At 43.0% G+C, this 20,222-nt stretch overlaps 1 protein-coding gene across 4 annotated transcripts in view; it reads left to right on the top strand.

Annotated features, from left to right (window-relative positions):
- The window catches only part of homer3b (homer scaffold protein 3b), a 62,372-nt gene that overhangs the window by 30,588 nt on the left and 11,562 nt on the right, over positions 1–20,222 (top strand). For all 4 annotated transcript variants that reach the window (XM_014216079.3, XM_082956753.1, XM_082956754.1 and 1 more), the window contains 5 exons: positions 2,302–2,458; positions 3,076–3,207; positions 3,320–3,427; positions 12,078–12,214; positions 13,626–13,782. In XM_014216079.3, coding sequence (XP_014071554.1) covers positions 2,302–2,458; positions 3,076–3,207; positions 3,320–3,427; positions 12,078–12,214; positions 13,626–13,782 — 691 coding nt within the window. The remainder of the gene's footprint in view (positions 1–2,301; positions 2,459–3,075; positions 3,208–3,319; positions 3,428–12,077; positions 12,215–13,625; positions 13,783–20,222) is intronic.

Below are 20,222 nucleotides of genomic sequence, written 5' to 3'. Positions count from 1 at the left end.
GCAGCATTCCATTGGAAATGAATGAACTTCAGTACCACTGGTGCACTGGTCAATTATTTAAACTATATATTTTTTTACTCACTGGCTTTTATGTGTTGCTATGCATTGGAGCACAGATTGGTTGCCCAAAATTCTGGGGCAGGGCTTAGCGAACATCAATTACAGCAAGGTTTCCCAAACTCGGTCCTGGGGCCCCCCCCTGGGTGCACATTTTGGTCTTTGCCCTAGCACTACACAGCTGATTCAAATAATGAAAGCTTGATGAGCTGTGTAGTGTGTGTATGTGTGTGTAGTGCTAATCAGCTGTGTAGCGCTGAGGCAAAAACCAAATTGTGCACCCAGGGGGGGCCCCAAGACTGAGTTTGAGAAACCCTGAATTAGAGGATGAGTTGGCTTCTGGAAATATCAAATCACTATCCATTGATAAAGGTTTATTTAACAGATAGCCTCCAGGGTTTTTTCTGGATCCAAAAGTGGCTTAGGCGGTGGGCGTGGCAGGGGCCGTAACAGGGTGGCACGGTCTGCCCCCATCTTGGTGGTGTAGAGAAATGTTTGCATTTTTAAGCCAATTTCCTGCAATTCTACAATGGCGCTAACAGTTGTTTTCAGTTTTAAAGCGAATTTCCTGCAATTGTATGCATTTTGCCATGGCTAATGCTGTGTTATTTTGACCAAACATAATAACAAAATCTATACTTCTAAATTCATTGTTTTGGGAATTTTTAATTCTCCCTGTTTAGCTTGTATTTTGGTTATTTGTTAGTTCTCAAAGATTATATGATTAAAAAAGTTATTAGGTACACCCATCTAGTACCTGCTCAGACCACCCCCTTTGCACCCATAACAGCTTGAATTCTTCGGGGCATGGAAACGTTGATCAATTGGTATCAAAGGACCTAGCAATGCCAGGAAAACAATCCCAACACCACCGCCACGAGCCTGTACCGTTGACACCAGGCAGGATAGGGCCATGGATTCATGCTACTTACGCATAACACAACAGGAACCGGTATTCGTCGGACCAGGCAATGTTTTTCCACTCCTCAGTTGTCCAGTGTTGGTGATACCGGGCCCACTGCAGCCGCTAATTCTTGTTTTTAGCTGATCGGAGTGGAATCCGGTGTGGTCATCTGCTTCAATAGCCGATCCGTGATAATTATCAACAGGTTGTGCGTTCTGAGATGCCGTTCTGCACACCACTGTTGTGCCATTCTACTTCAACAAGCTGTTTTCACCTACAGGACTACCACTGACTGGAAGTTTTTTTGTTTTGCGCACTGTTCTCGGTAAACCCTAGACACTGTCATACGCGAAAAGCTCAGGAGGCTGGATGATTCTGAGATACTGGAACCGGCGTGCCTGGCACGGACGATCAAACCATGCTTAGTCACTTAGGTCACTCGTTTTGCCCATTCTAAAATTCAATCAAACAGTAACTGAATGCCTGTTTGCCTGCGACTCACTGTCTGTTGGAGCGAAAAAAACTGGCCACTGAGTGTGTACGTCCATTATCTTTTCTACATACTCTATATCTGGTTTTAGTCGTTTAAGTTTACACTGAAAGCGCTTTTCAATCCTTACATATTCTCCCACTGTTTTTTCTTCACTGTTTGGACTTTTTTTTTTAAATGCTTAGGCGGCACGACACAAGGACTTAAATGGCAGAAAAAACCCTGGCCTTTCCTTCTAACCTAGCCTCTGTTGAGTACCCAACAACCAGATGTTCCCGGTTTTCAGAGGAAAAGGAAAGTGAGCCTGTGGCTCGACTTACGCTTTTGGATTTAACAAGGCGACACTCCATCTTAACTCCTCCTCCACATTTACTGGATTGATTGAACAGTGCAGTAGAGAACCTACCCCCGGTAGTTATTTACCAGTAGGTAGAAGATCTAGCTTCAGGCATTTATTTTATGCCTGATACATTAGTTCACTCCTAACCTAAACCCACAACAATACCCACAGGCTATAAAAATAATGAAATACCATCCATTTAAAAGATGAATGTCTGAGCAATATGTGCCTCTGCAGAACATTTTCTTTTTAGAACTATTTTGTTTGTTTGGCCTTTGTTGTTAATGCGTTGTGGTAGCTAATTTGAAAGAGAGCCATTTCCAGGGCTCAAAATGAATCCGAGTGTGAATCTCAAAAAGGGGCTCCCCTCCCACAGCTTGAGTGGCAGCAATGGAATCATGTAAATGTAACATGCATACGTCCTCCATTTCACCTCCTTGTCTTAGAAGCGAATGGCAGTGAGTGACAGGGCTGCATTGTTAAATCACATTGTGTGTTTCTCCCCTGAAGGGAACAACCCATCTTCAGTGCCAGAGCGCACGTCTTCCAGATAGACCCGGCCACCAAGAGGAACTGGCTTCCTGCCAGCAAGCATGCCGTCACCGTCTCCTTCTTCTACGATGCCAATCGGAGTGTGTACCGCATCATCAGTGTGGGGGGCACCAAGGTGAGATGTGAACCCCGCTGGCTCTCTCTTACCAACATGGTCCTCATTGTCCAGATTGCCTTTGATGCAGTATGATTGAACAGCAGAGTCCCCTTTGAGTAACACCATTAGTAAGGTCCTGCTGTGTCATGTCTGGTAGAGAGTAGTTAGCTGTACCCTTGGCTGCTTCCCAACACACACACATTATAGGGGAGCTGGCCTGCTCTTGACTAATGAGCATGTAACATTTTCTAGTCCTGCCTCCCTATACTTGTCCTACAAAGGGTGCTTCAAAGGTAGTCAGCACAGATAGTATTATTTTTCTTAGGTTTTTGTCAGTACTAGAGTGAGTGGATGTCCTTACTCAATGAGAATGTTAATGCTCTCGCTCACTGAATGGGTTGATGGATTAAAAAGGGAAATGGCGAACTTTAGACACGTCTGCAATTTAGTATTGTCTGTACAATAATGCCTTTGTCTGATGTGTTGGTAATGTTGTTTTTCTCTGTGAATTTATTATCAGTAGGCCCCAGGCAAGGTGGCAGAATCAAGCAGTGATGTGTGAAGTTTTCCTTTGTTGCTTTGTTGATTAGAAATAAGCTGTTGATTTATTCCACGGCCTCTGCCATCCATCACAGGCCATCATCAACAGCACCATCACCCCCAACATGACCTTCACCAAAACCTCCCAGAAGTTTGGCCAGTGGGCTGACAGCCGCGCAAACACCGTGTATGGCCTGGGCTTTGCCACCGAGCAACAGCTTCAGCAGGTTAGTCACCACTGGTGTTATAGACTGTCTCAACTTCAGAAGAAACACATTTCTAATGCACACTGGTTGACTAATTACTCTGATACTTACATTTTAACTTTTTCTTCCATAGTTTTCAGACCAGTTCAAGGAAGTGAAAGAAGCAGCACGTCTTGCAAGGGAGAAATCACAGGAGAAATTTGAACTGACCAACCCCGCGCTGAATATCGCCGCCCCACAGGTGAGGCCTGGAATTGCAGCTGTTCGATTAGCCCCATAAGTTAACTGCTGAGGCATGACAGATAAGCACATGGCTTAGCAGTGCTACCCTCAGGACCGTGTGTGTGTGTAATGTGTGTGTGTGTGTGTGTATGACATATATGCACATGGCTTAGCAGTGCTACCCTCAGGACCGTGTGTGTGTAATGTGTGTGTGTGTGTGTGTGTATGACAGATATGCACATGGCTTAGCAGTGCTACCTTCAGGACTGTGTGTGTGTGTGTGTGTGTGTGTGTGTGTGTGTGTGTGTGGGTATGACATATATGCACATGGCTTAGCAGTGCTACCCTCAGGACCGTGTGTGTGTAATGTGTGTGTGTGTGTGTGTGTGTGTGTGTGTGTGTGTGTATGACAGATATGCACATGGCTTAGCAGTGCTACCTTCAGGACTGTGTGTGTGTGTGTGTGTGTGTGTGTGTGTGTGTGTGTGTGTGTGTGTGTGTGTGTGTGTGTGTGTGTGTGTGTGATGACAGATATGCACATGGCTTAGCAGTGCTACCTTCAGGACCGTGTGTATGTATATATATATATTTTTTTTTTTACTATTTTGTGCATTGATAAATAATAGTGAAGACATCAAAACTATGAAATAACACATATGGAATCATGTAGTAACCAAAAAAGTGTTAAACAAATACAAATATTTTATATTTGAGATTCTTCAAAGTAGCCACCCTTTGCCTTGATGACAGCTTTGCACATTCTTGGCATTCTCTCAACCAGCTTCATGAGGAATGCTTTTCCAACAATCTTGAAGGAGTTCCTACATGTGCTGAGCACTTGTTGGCTGCTTTTCCTTCACTCTGCAGTCCAACTCATCCCAAACCATCTCAATTTGGTTGAAGTCGGGTGATTGTGGAGGCCAGGTCATCTGATGCAGCACTCCATCACTCTCCTTGGTCAAATTGCCCTTCCACAGCCTGGAGGTGTGTTTTGGGTCATTCTCCTGTTGAAAAACAAGTGATAGTCCCACTAAGCGCAAACCAAATGGGATTGCAATGCCAGGGTTGTGGGTTTGATTCCCACGGGGGACCAGTACGAAAAAGTATTTTAATTTATGCACTCACTACTAAGTTGCTCTGAATAAGAGCGTCTACTAAAATGGAAAAGGAATGAATAGAGCATTTCAGTTTTCACATAGAAATAAGTATTTTAAGAACCTAGAAAACATACGCTATATCAAGCAAGTATTTTTATATTCCATAAGTATTATCAGATTAACTTTTTTGTACAGATAATTATCAGTTACAAAAGCTGGTAAACACTCAAATACATTTTTGTAAAAACATTTTCACAAAAGTGGCGCACTGGGCCTTTACTAGTCCTGTATTAGTGGACTGATATAGACGTCTTCAGTGCGGGCAATAATTTTTTTTCTGCATCCCTCCTGTTTGCTAAAAAAACACAACACCCCCACCCCAAACTTCTTCCCATGGCTATTCCTCCAAAGATTCTCTTGTACCATGTTGTGTGCTGAAAGGCATTATGGTTGTTTGTTTCTTGGGAATTAATATGGGATATATAATCACTGGGTTACGTTTGAAGGATTTTCTGTATAAATAATGACAGCTTGAGCCAATGTGGGCGGGGGAGACGATTTATACACCGCACAAACTATGTAAATACAAACTAATTGCGTTTGGAAATCACATTGTTATACAGCTCGTTGTTACAGAGCCAACCTGAATCGATGGCTCGTCCAATTCATTTCAATGGCTATTTCAGCAAAGTAATTGGACTCCATTGTTTGATAAGTGCTAGGGCCATTTTGGTTATTTGTTTTTTGTACCAACATGCATTGAATGAGAGCTGTGTGTGCTGCAAACCACTAACAAGAAGCTGTTGAACATGAGTAGCTGCCAACAGTATAAGGCAAACATGTTTTTTTTCAGAATAGCGCCAGTCACAGGGGAAGCAGTTCTCCATACTGTCTACAGCCAACCAGAGCCTTTGTGTAACTGTACAATAGCCTCGCTGTTTAGCATATTTAGATAAACAGGCGTTAGGCGGCATTCTACTGGCATGAATTCCTATTATGCACGACTATGAACAATGGGCAGTGTAGAGTAGATACCCCGGGAAGTCATTGTTTGGGTTTTCATAAATGTGACATAACTCCAACAATACAGCAGAAGCAACGGTACATTCTTCTTCATAGCTTTCCCGGTTTGTGATATTCTCGAGTCATGTTTTACAAGGCACATCTTACAGCTGGGCTTATTTTTGATGTGATCTGATTTCACTCTGTTTTATCACATTAGTTCCACACACTATGCCCCCGCGTCCGTTGACACCAGGCGGAAACATTCCTTTGGCTACTGTGGGAATGTATAATGTAATTGCAATGGGGTCACCTAGGAAACTGGCTGGAGCACAGCGCATTTCTTTGTACAGTTCACTGACTCAATCCTCTCCTCCATCTAGAGTGCACTCATCCCTGTACTTTCAGCCACACACACACACACACACACACACACACACACACACACACACACACACACACACACACACACACACACACACACACACACAGTCTGGCTTTGGTTTTCTGTTTGCCTTGTAGATAAGAGAAGTCAAACGTATCGATTTGTGTTCGATGAATTAAACACAAGGGGTGCAGTTTCATGTAAGAAATATATGCTGACGTTTAGCATACACACCATGGTCCTAATATGAAACCGCTTCATGAAAGAATTATTGTAATTGACTTAAGTCATTATGGTTATGGCAGATGTGTTGCCACCTCTTATGATATAACTGTATAAGCTTTGTCTGGAGGTCCTGCAATTTAGTTTTGAAAAGCTTAGTAGTGACTTAAATAATAACAACTGAGATGGCATGGTTGTTGAAAAGAGAACAAAACATCAACCAACATTTTATTTTGTAGCTGGAGGGACGGCTACAAAAGAAGCGTTGAACGCTCCAGCTTTTGGTACCTCTCCTCTCCCATTGTATTAATTCACTACACTCCAAACCTTATACGCCCTGGTCACTGACAACTAGCATGGGTACACCCACTTCTTTCACAGCCTCCAAGGCAACAGTACACTCCCACTGATGCAGAGCTATGTGGTTAGGGTGCATCTCAACAGTCTAAAGTATATTACGTTCATCCTCAGCTTCGTATCTGATAGGTGAAATCAATATGCTTGATGTCTATTGGGAATTAGCTTTCACCTGTCCACTTCTTTCACATTTTTTTGGTCAGAGCAGATGACGGAAAGGAGATAAGGAGAGAGGAAGCCACGTTAGTCTACTGAGATGTGAAGTCTGCATTCGAGGCGTCAGTCATGTCATGCTGTAGGCGCATCATGGTCATTCATGACAGGAGCTCGGAACGTCCCTGTGAACCGGGGCTACACATGATGGCAGCCATATGAAAAGGGCAGATGGTTGTGCTCGAGTACGAGGGTTGTCTATATTTAATATGACCTCACCGTTAAGAACCCACAAAGAGAGCCGGCATGTACCGAAATATGCCTCTGATGCAAGGGCTTATTAATTAATAAAGCTGGTTCAGGGTCTCAAGGAAACCAAGTGTAAAGGAAAGGTATAAAGCAAGGAAAATAGGTTTGACAAAGACTCCGATAAATAAGTAAACAGTGGTGATGTACTTGGTTTGCAGTGGCATAGGGTTATAACTTTGGTTTAATATTTTATAGCTGTTTGAAATGAAAATGTATAGTTTTTAATGATCTCATCCTCTTCCTTTTATGGTCATGAAACTCAGTAGCGCTGTATTCTACTACATATGATATTTTCCTAGAGAAATTGTTGTAACAATGGGTACTTAATTCTACACAATTAGCTAGAACCAAATTTCAATGAGTCTCACAGAATCCAAAGGGAAATTAGCATGTAATTATCATTAAACAATGTAATTACAAAATATCAAGGGAATAGCTGACTGAAATAATGCATAACCAGCGACTATCTTTGCTTTAGTTTTTTTGCATAAAATGGTGTGCACTGGAGCAGACAGTATGACACTGAAATATTGCTGATTATTGCTCTTTTTTTAAGCTTTGTTCATGAAAGTGTACTTCTCTCTTCTTTCTCTTCTCACCCATTCTCTTTTCCCCCCACGTGGGTGCCCTCTGCCTCGCTGCCACTGATGCACCATCTGCTTGCTCATTTCACAGCTCTCTCAGGTTAGTGTCATGTCTATTACACCTCTTTTCTCTCTGCTGCCGACTGGCACGGAGAGCACACTCCCTGCACGTTCTTCCAAAGGCATTCTCCCCATCACATCCCAGATGGCCTACTTCATTGATGCATTTTCAATGGGACTTGGGAGTTCCTAGAAGACCCCTTAGTGTTTCCATGAGGCATTGTTCTCAATAATGCAGTTACAGTATGATGAGGGTCGATTTTGGAGAGCGGGAAACAGGGAAAAAAAGCATATCATCCCGTGATCAAAAACCAATCTGTCTGTACATTTCTAAGGAAAAGATTCCACTTGAGATCATCATTTGAACTACAACCCTAATGAGCTATTCCGCTCATTAGGATGTAGCACTGTCGTATGTTTGCACTTGCTCCAATTGGAATGCACTAGTCAACGATGAGGGAAAACTGTTGGAAATTTGTAATCCATTATTACTTAAACATGATCCACATTATGAATAATTTAGAGAACTGTACTCCCAAGTCATTGACTTTGGTGTGTGGAGTTGTCTTAGCTTTGATTTCTTGCTCTCCACTTTTGGACCTAGCTAGCGCCAGCTCTGTTTTGAATGCTGGCCCTGTGCATTTTTTATCCACGTTTTTTAAGTATAGTGAGGGAGTAGCTAGGTCGTAGAAACAACTTCCTTGGGGGAATACACACAGGCTGACTCTGAGACTAATTAATAATACAAGATTTTCTGAGTGCAGGGGTGTAATGCCTCACGGATGCACTCGGCGCTTGTCGAGCTCAAGTTTAGTTCCCTTTCAGTCAGTCAACTTTGGTACAACATACTATGGGGTGTCAAACTCTCACGACTTCGGTTGAAGGATCTACAATCACTCCTGACAAGGCCAATGAAATCCGCGCCTCACTGGAAGCCCCGCCTTCCACAGGTGATAAGCGTGAGGCTCGAATTCATTCCTTCAATTATTCCGCACTTCAAGTCTGTGTGAACAGGAACGATTCACGCTACTAAAACAAACAATTGGAACACGAGAATGTCTTACTTTGCGTCAACTAAACTGCCCTGTAGTGGTAGAGCATGCTCATCCCCGTTGTTTGATGAAGTTTGTATGGTTCTCATAAGTTTCCTAATCACAAACAGTTATTCCTGAAATTATTTGGCCTGGCTATAGCAAATAAGTAAAATGGCTTACGTGACCGAAATTAAAAAAGGCTAACAAGCCTCCACATTTTGTTACATTATTCTAAAATTGATTAAATTGCTTTTTCCCCACAATCTACACACAATACCCCATAATGACAAAACAAAAAACAGGTTTTTAGAATTTTTTGCTAATTTATAAAAATAAAATAAAAATATCACAATTACATAAGTATTCAGACCCTTTACTCAGTACTTTGTTGAAGCACCTTTGGCAGTGATTACAGCCTCAAGTCTTCTTGGGTATGACACCTCGAGCCTGGCACACTTGTATTTGGGGAATTTCTCCCATTCTTCTCTGCAGATCCTCTCAAGATCTGTCAGGTTGGATGGGGAGCGTCGCTGCACAGCGATTTTCAGACGTTTGATCGGGTTCAAGTCCAGGCTCTGGCTTGGCCACTCGAGGACATTCAGAGACTTGTCCCAAAGCCACTCTTGTCTTGGCTCTGTGCATAGGGTCACTGTCCTGTGGAAGGTGAATCTTCACACCAGTCTGAGGTCCTAAGCACTCTGGAGTAGGTTTTCATCAAGGATCTCTCTGTACTTTGCTCTGTTCATCTTTCCCTTGATCCTGACTAGTCTCCCAGTCTCTGCAGCTGAAAAACATTCCAACAGCATGATGCTGCCACCACCATGCTTCACCGTAGGGATGGTGCCAGGTTTCCTCCAAACGTGACACTTGGCACTCAGGCCAAAGACTTCAATCTTGGTTTCATTAGACTAGAGAATCTTGTTTCTCATGGTCTGTGTCCTTTAGGTAACTTTTGGCGAACTCTAAGCGGGCTGTTGTGCATTTTACTGAGGAGTGGCTTCCTTCTGGCCAATCTACCATAAAGGCCTGATTGGTGGAGTGCTCCTGGAAGGTTCTCCCATCTCCACAGAGGAACTCTGGAACGCTGTCAGTGACCATCCGGCCTTTCTCCCCCGATTGCTCAGTTTGGCCGAGCGGCCAGCTCTAGGGAGAGTCTTGGTGGTTCCAAACTTCTTCCATTTAAGAAAAATGGAGGCCACTGTGTTTTTGGGGACCGTCAATGCTGCAGACATTATTTGGTACCCTTCCACAGATCTGTGCCTCGACACAATCCTGTCTCGGAGCTCTACGGACAATCCCTTCGACCTCATGGCTTGGTTTTTGCTCTGACATACACTGTCAACTGTGGGACCTTAAATAGACAGGTGTGTGCCTTTCCAAATCATGTCCAATCAATTGAATTTACCACAAGTGGACAATCAAGTTGTAGAAACATCTCAAGGATGATCAATGGAAACAGGATGTGCCTGAACTCAATTTCGAGTCTTATAGCAAAGGGTCTGAATACTTATGTAAATAAGGTATTTCTGTTTTTTATTTTAAATACATTTTCAAAAATGTATAAAACCCGGTTTTCACTTTGTCATTATAGGGTATTGTGTGTAGATTGAGGGAACACATTTATCTAATCCGTTTTATAATAAGGCTGTAACTTAACAAAATGTGCTAAAAGTCAATGGGTCTGAATACTTTCCGAACGCACTGTACAATACAGAGAATTGTCTTTCAGTATCCACTGGCATACAAATGAAAGGAAGCATTGCAACTCGGCAATGTTCCTTCGAATTTAAATCATTTTAAAAGGAAAGAGCCATATGCTGCTTCATGCTCTACAAAGTAATGCGTTTAGCAGCTGTGTGGCTCCACATGGTTGCTTGTTCAACTTTGAACCTGTGTTGCGGATACAGATGTAGGATCTTAATTTGATCACCCTGTTGCAGGAGAATTTCCTGCAAGGCTTCTGAAGTTTGTCATTTTCACCATGAAATGTCAGACTTGATTTTCCCTTATGGAAAACATATCAACCCCTACAAAAGTGTCCAGTAATTGTAAGCCCCATAATAATTCACATTTCCTGTTGCTGTAGGATTATTTAGCAAAGTGGCTCAAATTAAGATCCTACATCAGTATGGTGGTTAATAAATGACCTAATTACTTTTGGCAACCTGTTGTTTTGGATGAGGTGTCTGAATGTATAGCGACAGCTTGTCATCTTCTTCCTGTCATTTTATTGTACTAACGAGGGCTACTGTTTCAACCATTTATCTTTGTCAGGTAACAGGAACGGTACAATACTAATACAGAATTTTAAAAAAACAGTTTGAATGTGCCTCGAACAATAAATATCTACTCACATCACAAATGCTGAGCTGCCCTGTTTCTGTCTCATTGTACAGCCCCTGAATGTCAATGCTCTAACTGGCAGGGGAATAGCTATGACAAATAGAAATATGCAGTGTGAAATGAATAGTCATTCCGCTCCCTTTTCAGATCAAAACAAATTATTCTAATTTAATGGGAACACTGTAGGATATGCTCAGTCTTTATTTTAAGCGTTCATGTTTTCTTAAAGGGATACTTTGTGTTTTATCTACTTCCCTTGAGTTGGATGAACTCGTGGATACCATTTGTATGTCTCTGTGTCAAGTATGAAGGAAGTTAGAGGTAGTTTCGCGAGCCAATGCAAACTAGCATTAGCGCAATGACAAAGTCTATGGGTATCTGCTACCATGCTAACATATATACCCATAGACTTCCAGTCATTGCACTAATGTTAGTTAGCAATTGCGCTAGATAGCAACTTCTTTCAAACTGCACACAGACATAAAAATGGTATCCACGAGTTCATCTGACTAGGGAAGTTGATAAAAGGCCTCATTGCCAAAATCCCGAAGTATCCCTTTAATTCCCGTAACAAGCACACCAAATTCAGATACAGACAGAGATATCAGAGAGATCCCTATGTGTGGTCTGTTAGTTCAAAAAGACACATGAGATGGACACATCACTTATTCATCCACGATTTTAACCAAGAGCTCACATTTGTATTAAAAACATATTGAAGTGAGCCCTGGTTTGTCTAAACCAATCCTTAGGCCTGTTAGGCCGTCCTAGAGTTATGTCAGGTTTGGCCAACTCACCTCCTGGAGAGCCACTGGGGTATGCAGGCTTTTGGAACACCTCATGTTGTAACACACCTAATTAAGCGTATCAAAGTCTTACTGAGCAGCTAATTAGTAGAATCAGGTGTGTTAGAGTAGGGCTTGAGCAAAAATCTGCATACCCAGTAGCTCTGCAGGAGGCTGGTTGGCCACCCCTTCCCTTCATAATGTAGAGTAGTTGTGGTCAGCTTCATTGAGCTCCGACAACGAGGAAGAGTTGGACATACAGTAGGATTGGAGGTGTCCGGGTAACTCATTTCCATGATATCCGTCCTGTCACTAATCATGTCCCTGTGGTCCCCCAGGACTTATCAGAGGACCGCCACTCGCCGCCGCTGCTGACTGTCAACGGCCCCGAGGACAAGCTGTTCCGCAGCAAGAGCGCCGACATGGAGCAGATGACGTCGGAAAAGGAGCGCATTAAGAAGATGCTGTCTGAAGGGTAATGTTAAGGAACAGCCCCCCCCCCCCCCCCCCACACACACACACACACACTGCAGTTCGCCAAACACACACCTCGAAGTTACACAATGAGATCCAAAAAACTCTAGTTCCATTGTGCCACCATGGTCATTGTTTACAGTGGCTAGGTCTCCCTTGGGAAAGAGGTATTCTGACCTCAGTGTGACTTCCTGGTTAAATGAAGGTTAAATGAAAATACTGTAGACCATGTATAAAATGTAAAGCATACAGTGCACACTATTTTTCTCCAAATGGTAATAATGTGCCACCCCATCGGTGTGAAGTCACATTGGTGTCTTCAAATAACCTTTCAAATTAGCTGGCACCAGATTGTGACATTTTAGATGTAAAATGTAAATGTAGCCTATTGTCTCCCACTATCTGGTGTTGTCATGCAACTGTTGGGTTACCTAGTGAGTCACAGAGAAGCTATCGCGTGTCGCCAGGCATAGTGTGTGTTCCCCGTCATCTGATTTCTGGGGCAGAGTTTGCGCTAACGTGCCAAATGATGATAAAGGTTCAGTGGGCTTGTGGTGCGAAAGCATAAATGTGATCACAATGGCAGAGGTGAAGCCTTTTTAGAACATGGAACGCCACACGGACGCTGAGCTCACAGGATGATGGGACCCGGAGACTGTCGCACACGATTTAACTCACCACTACGTTAGGGAGGAACATGCGTGGCGAGAGGAAAGCAGATAAGTGCTTAAAGCAAACCATTAGATAATAACTCCTATATAGAGTGTATGGGATGTGTTTTAGCTGAGGAAATGTACTAGCAAAATCAAGCCATGGCTCTAGGCGGTATGGTTTCTCCTATTGTGGAGGTTGTTGTGAGTGGGAGGTTGAGCCCAATGACAGGTGGCCACTGACTTGTATGAGGCTGAGTCATATGTAGTTAAAACATGGTCATGAATGAGGCTCTACAACAGAGCCATTCAGACAACAGTCTGCCTTCCATCCCACCCAAGCATACAAAATACATTTTTAAAACCCATGTTCTCTGACAACCCCTCCTTGTTCTTTTCTTGCATGTAATGAGGGTCGTATGTTTTCTTTAGTGCCTGTTGCTATGGTGAGTTGGTTGGTAGTTGGCAGACAGTTAGAAACGACATGGAGGGTGTTTTTTTTGCCTGAGGCCTCAGTACTTTAGAAGATGCTGGTCTTAGAAGACTGGTGTAATTTTCCCATCTCCCTCAAATTATTTGAAAGCTCTTGTCCATTCAATATAATGACTCTAATGGTCCCACATTCTGGCATGAAAGGGATTCTAAAACCCCTTAATAGCTGTAATGTATATCACTTGGGGAGCAGCACTTTGCACCTGACTATGACCTCTGGTTTGTCTAATCATGGTGCACTTATCTTCAGATGTTTGTTTTTCCCTCCAGATCCATATGTGAGATTAACCTGGAGGCAGAGCTGTTCACCCTGCAGGATAGCAACGCTAAGCTAGTGGCGGCGCTTCACGAGGCTAACACTGGTGTGGAGGAGTGGAAGAAACAGCTGGCTGAGTATCAGGAGGAGACTGGCAGGCTCCGAGATCAGGTAAGAGCTATGGTGACAGACCACTGCTATTCCGGTTGTCTGCATCCCAGCTAACTGGTCTGGATCCATAATGGTAGATTATTAGGTTTAAAGAGGGGGTAACCCTTAGACTTTGCCACTTTGGTGGTCAAATTGGGATCGTGCCCATGAGAGACCATTCTCAAAGCAACAGCATATGAAGATCTACTGAAGATCAGTGGTCACATGGTAGTTAAACCTGGGTTATGTCAAAGGACCGTGCTGACATTTTGGTAAATGCAGCACATTCAGTGCTGCAGGTACCACCGGTTTGATACATTTTTTTCTGTATCATTGTTGACGTGCCTCGATAATCAGAGGGAGAAATGTGTTTTGCAGAACTTAAACTTAATTGGAAAAAGAGATGTGTCCTTGGTCAAGTTTAATGAGGTTCTTTCATGTGGCAGATTAAAGTACCACAGTAACATCTTCTGGAAGAAATTGACTGTCAACAGTCCTATTTTAGCTCCAGGCACTGAGGGGAACAACATCCATCTCAGTCCAAAAAAAAGCTAAGGTTATCCACTTCTGCAACAAAGTCAACCAGGTGGTTGGAAGTAGACCATGTCTCCAGGGCTTGGCGAGGCGGTAAAGCAGTTTGAGGACAGGACACCCTATTTCCCCCTGCCCTAGTTAGGGAGGAAATGACAAATCACCCAGAGGGAGCGCAGGCAAGACATTGGCTAGGATTTTCTACCAAGCCACCATTCAAAGTAAGCCCTTTCCTCTCCAAGCGGTAGACACGCTTTACTGAAGGGGTCGGTTTATTTTCGGGGGTATCTCTGACACTGCAGAGATGCTCTGGTCCCCCAGCCTACTCTCTCATGTCTTGCCTTGCACTTCTGTAGACAATAGCTGAGATGCGGTAGGAGCGAAGCGAGGAAGTCCTTTTTAAAGACAAACTATACCAAGGGATAGTAGACCACACACCATTTTAAAATCCCATTTGTTGGTTCTCTCAAAATGCTAACATTGTTCATACAAGCTCTTTTCAGCTAATTTCACCATATTGTATTCGACTTGGGCTCCTATTCATTTTCCTGCAAGGCAATTTGATAACTGTTTTAGAGATGAAATGAGAATTTCAGAAAGGACTATTTTCCTGTATTTGTATGTTGGGGTGAGATTGGCTTCAGGTCTCATCAGTAATACTGTTGTCCATGTTGTCAGCGGTGGTGTGAAAGGGCTGTTGTAAGCAATCATTCCCCCGGGGACTTGCTGTCACATGGATTTGACAGGATGGGGTTGGGTCCTATCGGAATGCTAGATACCCTTAGAGCAGCTTTCTCAAGCTCCGCTGGATGGCATGACATGGAATCTTAAAGGGCCACTTTGAAATTCACTCTGAAGATGCAGAGGAGATATAAAGGGAGAGATGGTAATTGCGAAGGCTGCGCACAAACCCATGCAAACTTCAGTTTTCAATAAACAAGTCTGTTTTGTTATACAATTCTAACCATGTTCCTGTCTGGTGTTAAAGTGAAGATAATTTTGATAAAAACGTTTTGATTTCAAGGGGTAAATAGTTCTCTCTTTTAATCACTGTCACTCTCCACATGAGCATATGTGGAATTCAAACCTTTGAGTCACAATTTATTTGTAAAAGTAGGTAAAATAAATCCGTCTAAATCCCCCCGGCAATTAATAAAAGGAAAGGAAAGGGGGATACCTAGTCAGTTGTACAACTGAAATGTCTTCCGCATTTAACCCAACCCCTCTGAATCAGAGAGGTGCAGGTGGCTGCCTTAATCGACATCCACGTCTTCCGCGCCCAGGGAACAGTGGGTTAACTGCCTTGCTCAGAGGCAGAACGACAGCTTTTTACCTTGTCAGCTCGGGGATTTGATCCAGCAACCTTTCGGTTACTGGCTCTAACCACTAGGCTACCTGGTCTCTATAGTGATCTATTCTGCGTTATTGTGGTTCTTTAACACTTCATAGCTGACCGCCGAGATGAGCTGATATTCAACCATCCACTGTCATTGCATTATGTTCCCCACCAAGAAAACCAAGAAGGGTCACTGACAACAACCAAAACAGGTGTTTTTATTTAATACATTTTTTATATATATTTTCCTTTATTATTTCCCACAAACCCTATCACCCCTCCCCTAATTGGAGTTAACTAATAAACAATAACACTTAGACTTCTACTTCCAGATTATACATACTATATATATTTTACGGACACAATCTATTTTACAATAGTTATATTTTGTTTGTTTTTAGTCCTGCGCTTCTTAACACCCACTCGCTTAACCCGGAAGCCAGCCGCACAAATGTGTTAGCGGAAGGCACCCGGCCCGCCACAAGGAGTCGCTAGAGCGCAATGAGCCAAGTAAAGCCCCCGGCCAAACCCTCCCCTAGCCCGGATGACGCTGGGCCAACTGTGCGCCGCCCGATCACAGCCGGTTGTGATACAACCCGGGATCGAACCAGGGTCTGTAGTGACGCCTCTAGCAATGTAATGCAGTGCCTTAGACCACTGCGCCACTCGGGAGGCGAGTGGCCACTACTGGCCAGCCCAGGTGAAACACCTTCGAACAAACGAGATGACAAACTAGCACGGGTGTAAAACATATTGACTAACGAGGTGACGCCAATCTGTGCGCCCCACGTGCTAACGTCCAACCTCGAAATATACTGTACATGGAAAAGCCTTGGCCCAAGCAAGTGTCTTGAGATGTTGCTTCAATATATCCACATAATTTTCCCTCCTCATGATGCCATCTATTTTGTGAAGTGCACCAGTCCCTCCTGCAGCAAAGCACCCCCACAACATGATGCTGCCACCCCTGGGCTTCACGGTTGGGATGGTGTTCTTCGGCTTGCAAGCGTCCTCCTTTTTCCTCCAAACATGGTCATTATGGCCAAACAGTTCTATTTTTCTTTCATCAGACCAGAGGACATTTCTCCAAAAAGTATGATCTTTGTTCCCATATGCAGTTACAAACCGTAGTCTGACTTTTTTATGGCGGTTTTGGAGCAGTGGCTTCTTCGTTTCTGAGTGGTCTTTCAGGTTATGTCGATATAGGACTCGTTTTACTGTGGATATAGATACTTCTGTATCTGTTTCCTCCAGTATCTTCACAAGGTCCTTTGCTGTTATTCTGGGATTGATTTGCACTTTTCGCACCAAAGTACGTTCATCTCTAGGAGACAGAACACGTCTCCTTCCTGAGCGGTATGACGGCTGCGTGGTCCCATGGTGTTTGTACTTGCATACTGTTGTTTGTACAGATGAACGTGGTACCTTCAGGCGTTTGGAAATTGCTCCCAGGGATGAACCATGCTTGTGGAGGTCTACAATTCTTTTTCTGAGGTCTTGGCTGATTTCTTTTGATTTTCCCATGATGTCAAGCAAAGAGGCACCGAGTTTGAAGGTAGGCCTTGAAATACATCCACATCTCCCAATTGACTCAAATGATGTCAATTAGCCTATCAGAAGCTTCTAAAGCCATGACATCATTTTCTGGAACTTTCCAAGCTGTTTAAAGGCACAGTCAACTTAGTGTATGTAAACTTCTGACCCACTGGAATTGTGATACAGTGAAATGATCTGTCTGTAAACAATTGTTGGAAAAATGACTTGTGTAATGCACAAAGTAGATGTCCTAACTGACTTGCCAAAACTATAGTTTGTTAACAAGAAATTTGTGGAGCGGTTGAAAAACAGGTTTTAATGACTCCAATCTAAGTGTATGTAAACTTCCGACTTCAACTGTGTATATATATATAGAGATATCATTTTACAATCTTTTTTTATATATTTTCTTTTTCTTTCTATAGTTGCCTAAAACTCTCACGTTTTAAGAAACAGGAAAGGACAAGACGTACATTTCTGTAACTCTCATCCCCTTGAAAGGAGCACAACCAAAACAAAACTCATCTCCAATATGGAAAAACGTGCAGTCATAACAAATTGACTGCCCACCCTTGGAAGATAATCAGCAATGAAGTTGTCCTTACCACGGACATGTCTGATTTCAAGGGGAAATTCCTGTAATATCCGTTGTAACTTTTCTCTCATGATTTTCCTCAGTGGAATGGCCTCAAGGAAACAAATAGCAGCGCACATGATGGTCAAGAGAAACTGATTATCACTCTTTGCTTTGGGCAAAGGACCAACACAAATAGGCTGGAAACACTCTGTTTGTTATTTTAAGTAAAACATAACCAATCTTTGTTAAACATAAATACCAAACTTGTTTTTGCATGGATTTCGTGACGCGGTTAGCTTTTAACAGCTAGGACTGCTATTTCTTGTTCCGGGATTCCCGCTTAAATGACAGGTTAAAGTCTACTTGAAAGAGCCGCTAAGCTGCTAACGTTAGCCATTAAGCTAACGAAGTTAGTCCCAGAGTTTTCCCAATGGAGCCCTCTTTGTCTGGAGAAGTAAATGAACAGTTCCAGCGCTGTAGGAGCTGTATCTACACTACGCTTTGTTTCAGGACAATCTGGATCACTCAGTTCCAATGCGGCAATTGTTTGCTTGCTGAGGATTATTGGCTTGAGGTGGCTTCCTTGATCACGCAGGTCGCCAGTCTATGTAAGAAACTGGGGAAAACGCAGTGTGGAATGTTTACCTTTTCTACGCCGGTGGCTGGGCGGCTTTCACGCATGTTGGATGCATCTCCGTCTTGTCGTTTGTTGTTATCCGACAGGCCGGTGTTGACCAGAGTTTGTTCGCCAGGGGAGCCATCTCCTGCCTCTCCTCCCCCATCTGATAGCAGAGTTGAAGGAGCACAGCAAGAGGAGCATCGCAATCAACAATTGTCGCATGTCACGAGCCGTGGAAGCCAAAGACAGCGGCCTCCCGCAAAGCAGTCTTCACTCCCAACGAGAGGCCCGGAGCGGATACAAACAACGAGCCTGATCTTCCTGCACCTTCATCGCTGGGGGTATCTGTGTTTCTGTGGTCGCTGTGCCTACTCCTACCCCTACGATTTCAAAGTTGACGTCGGCAACCTTCCGTCCATGCTCTGGATCGAGCGGGGCTTCTCCATCTGTCGGAGGCCTGCACCATCCTGTGAAGAGTAGGAGTTGGTGGATTTCATCGTCCTTCTCGCCAGCCATGATTTTGGGCAGCTCCATGATAAGAAATGTGACCGTTTTTTCACCAGGAACAATGTCCTATCCCGGAGCTCGAGTAAATTACATTACTAAGCTGCTCCCGAATGTACTACGCCAGGACATGGATATCGACTCAATCGTAGTCCATGTGGTTTTTAATGACATTATGAAGGGCAGCTCTGAACAGTTGAAACTGGATTTCAAAGAGCTTGATAATGTATATGATATCAACAGATAGATATATTTTCTGGGTCATTTTAAATATTGACTGGCTTTCATCAAGATGCCCACTGAAGAAAAAGCTTCAAACTGTAACCAGTGCCTGGTTCAGGTTATCAGTCAACCTACCAGGGTAGTTACAAACAGCACAGGAATGAAATCATCAACATGTGTTGATCACATTTTTACTAATGCTGCAGAAATGTGCTTGAAAACAGTATCCAAATCCATTGGATGCAGTGATCACAATATAGTAGCCATATCATGGCAAACTAAAGTTCCAAAGGCTGGGCCTAATATAGTGTATAAGAGGTCATACAAGTTTTGTCGTGATTCCTATGTTGTTGATGTAAAGAATATTTGTTGGTCCATGTTGTGTAATGAGGCGCAATTCTTTAAATTGCCTATCCCAGTTACTAATAAGTGTGTGCACCCATTAAGAAAATGATTGTAAAAACGGTTAAATCCCCTTGGATTACTGAGGAATTTAAAAATAGTATGGTTGAGAGGGACGAGGCAAAAGGAATAGCAATTAAGTCTGGCTGCACAACCGATTGACAAACGTACTGAAAATGTTCAAATTGTGACTAAACTGAATAAAAAGAAGACAAAATTAAATTATGAAACAAAGAAAAATGACAAAGAATGATAGTAAAAATCTTTGGAGAACCTTCAATTACATTTAGGGAAAAAAGGCTAACTCAGCTCCATCATTCATTGAATCAGATGGCTCATTCATCACAAAACCTACTGATATTGCCAACTACTTGACATGACATGCCAGCAACAAACGCTGACACTACACATCCAAGTATAAATTCTGAAAGACAAGCATTTGAATTTTGAATTACGTAAAGTGAGTGTGAAAGAGGTGAAAAAAATTATTGTTGTCTATCAACAATGTAGTATTGAGTCTGACAACTTGGATGGAAAATTACTGAGGATAATAGTGGATGATATTGCCATTCCTATTTGCCATATCTCAATATAAGCTTCTAGAAAGTCTGTGCCCTCAGACCTGGAGGGAAGCAAAAGTAATTCCACCTACCTAAGAATAGTAAAGCCCCCTTTACTGGCTCAAATAGCCAGCCAATCAGCCTGTTAACAACCCTTACACCATGCCCAAACTA

This window comes from Salmo salar, chromosome 10 (assembly GCF_965601325.2).
Source record: "Salmo salar chromosome 10, fSalSal1, whole genome shotgun sequence".
Classification (NCBI taxonomy): Eukaryota; Metazoa; Chordata; class Actinopteri; order Salmoniformes; family Salmonidae; genus Salmo; species Salmo salar.
Note: the sequence above shows the minus strand (reverse complement) of the source record. Positions and strands in the feature narration are given on the sequence as shown.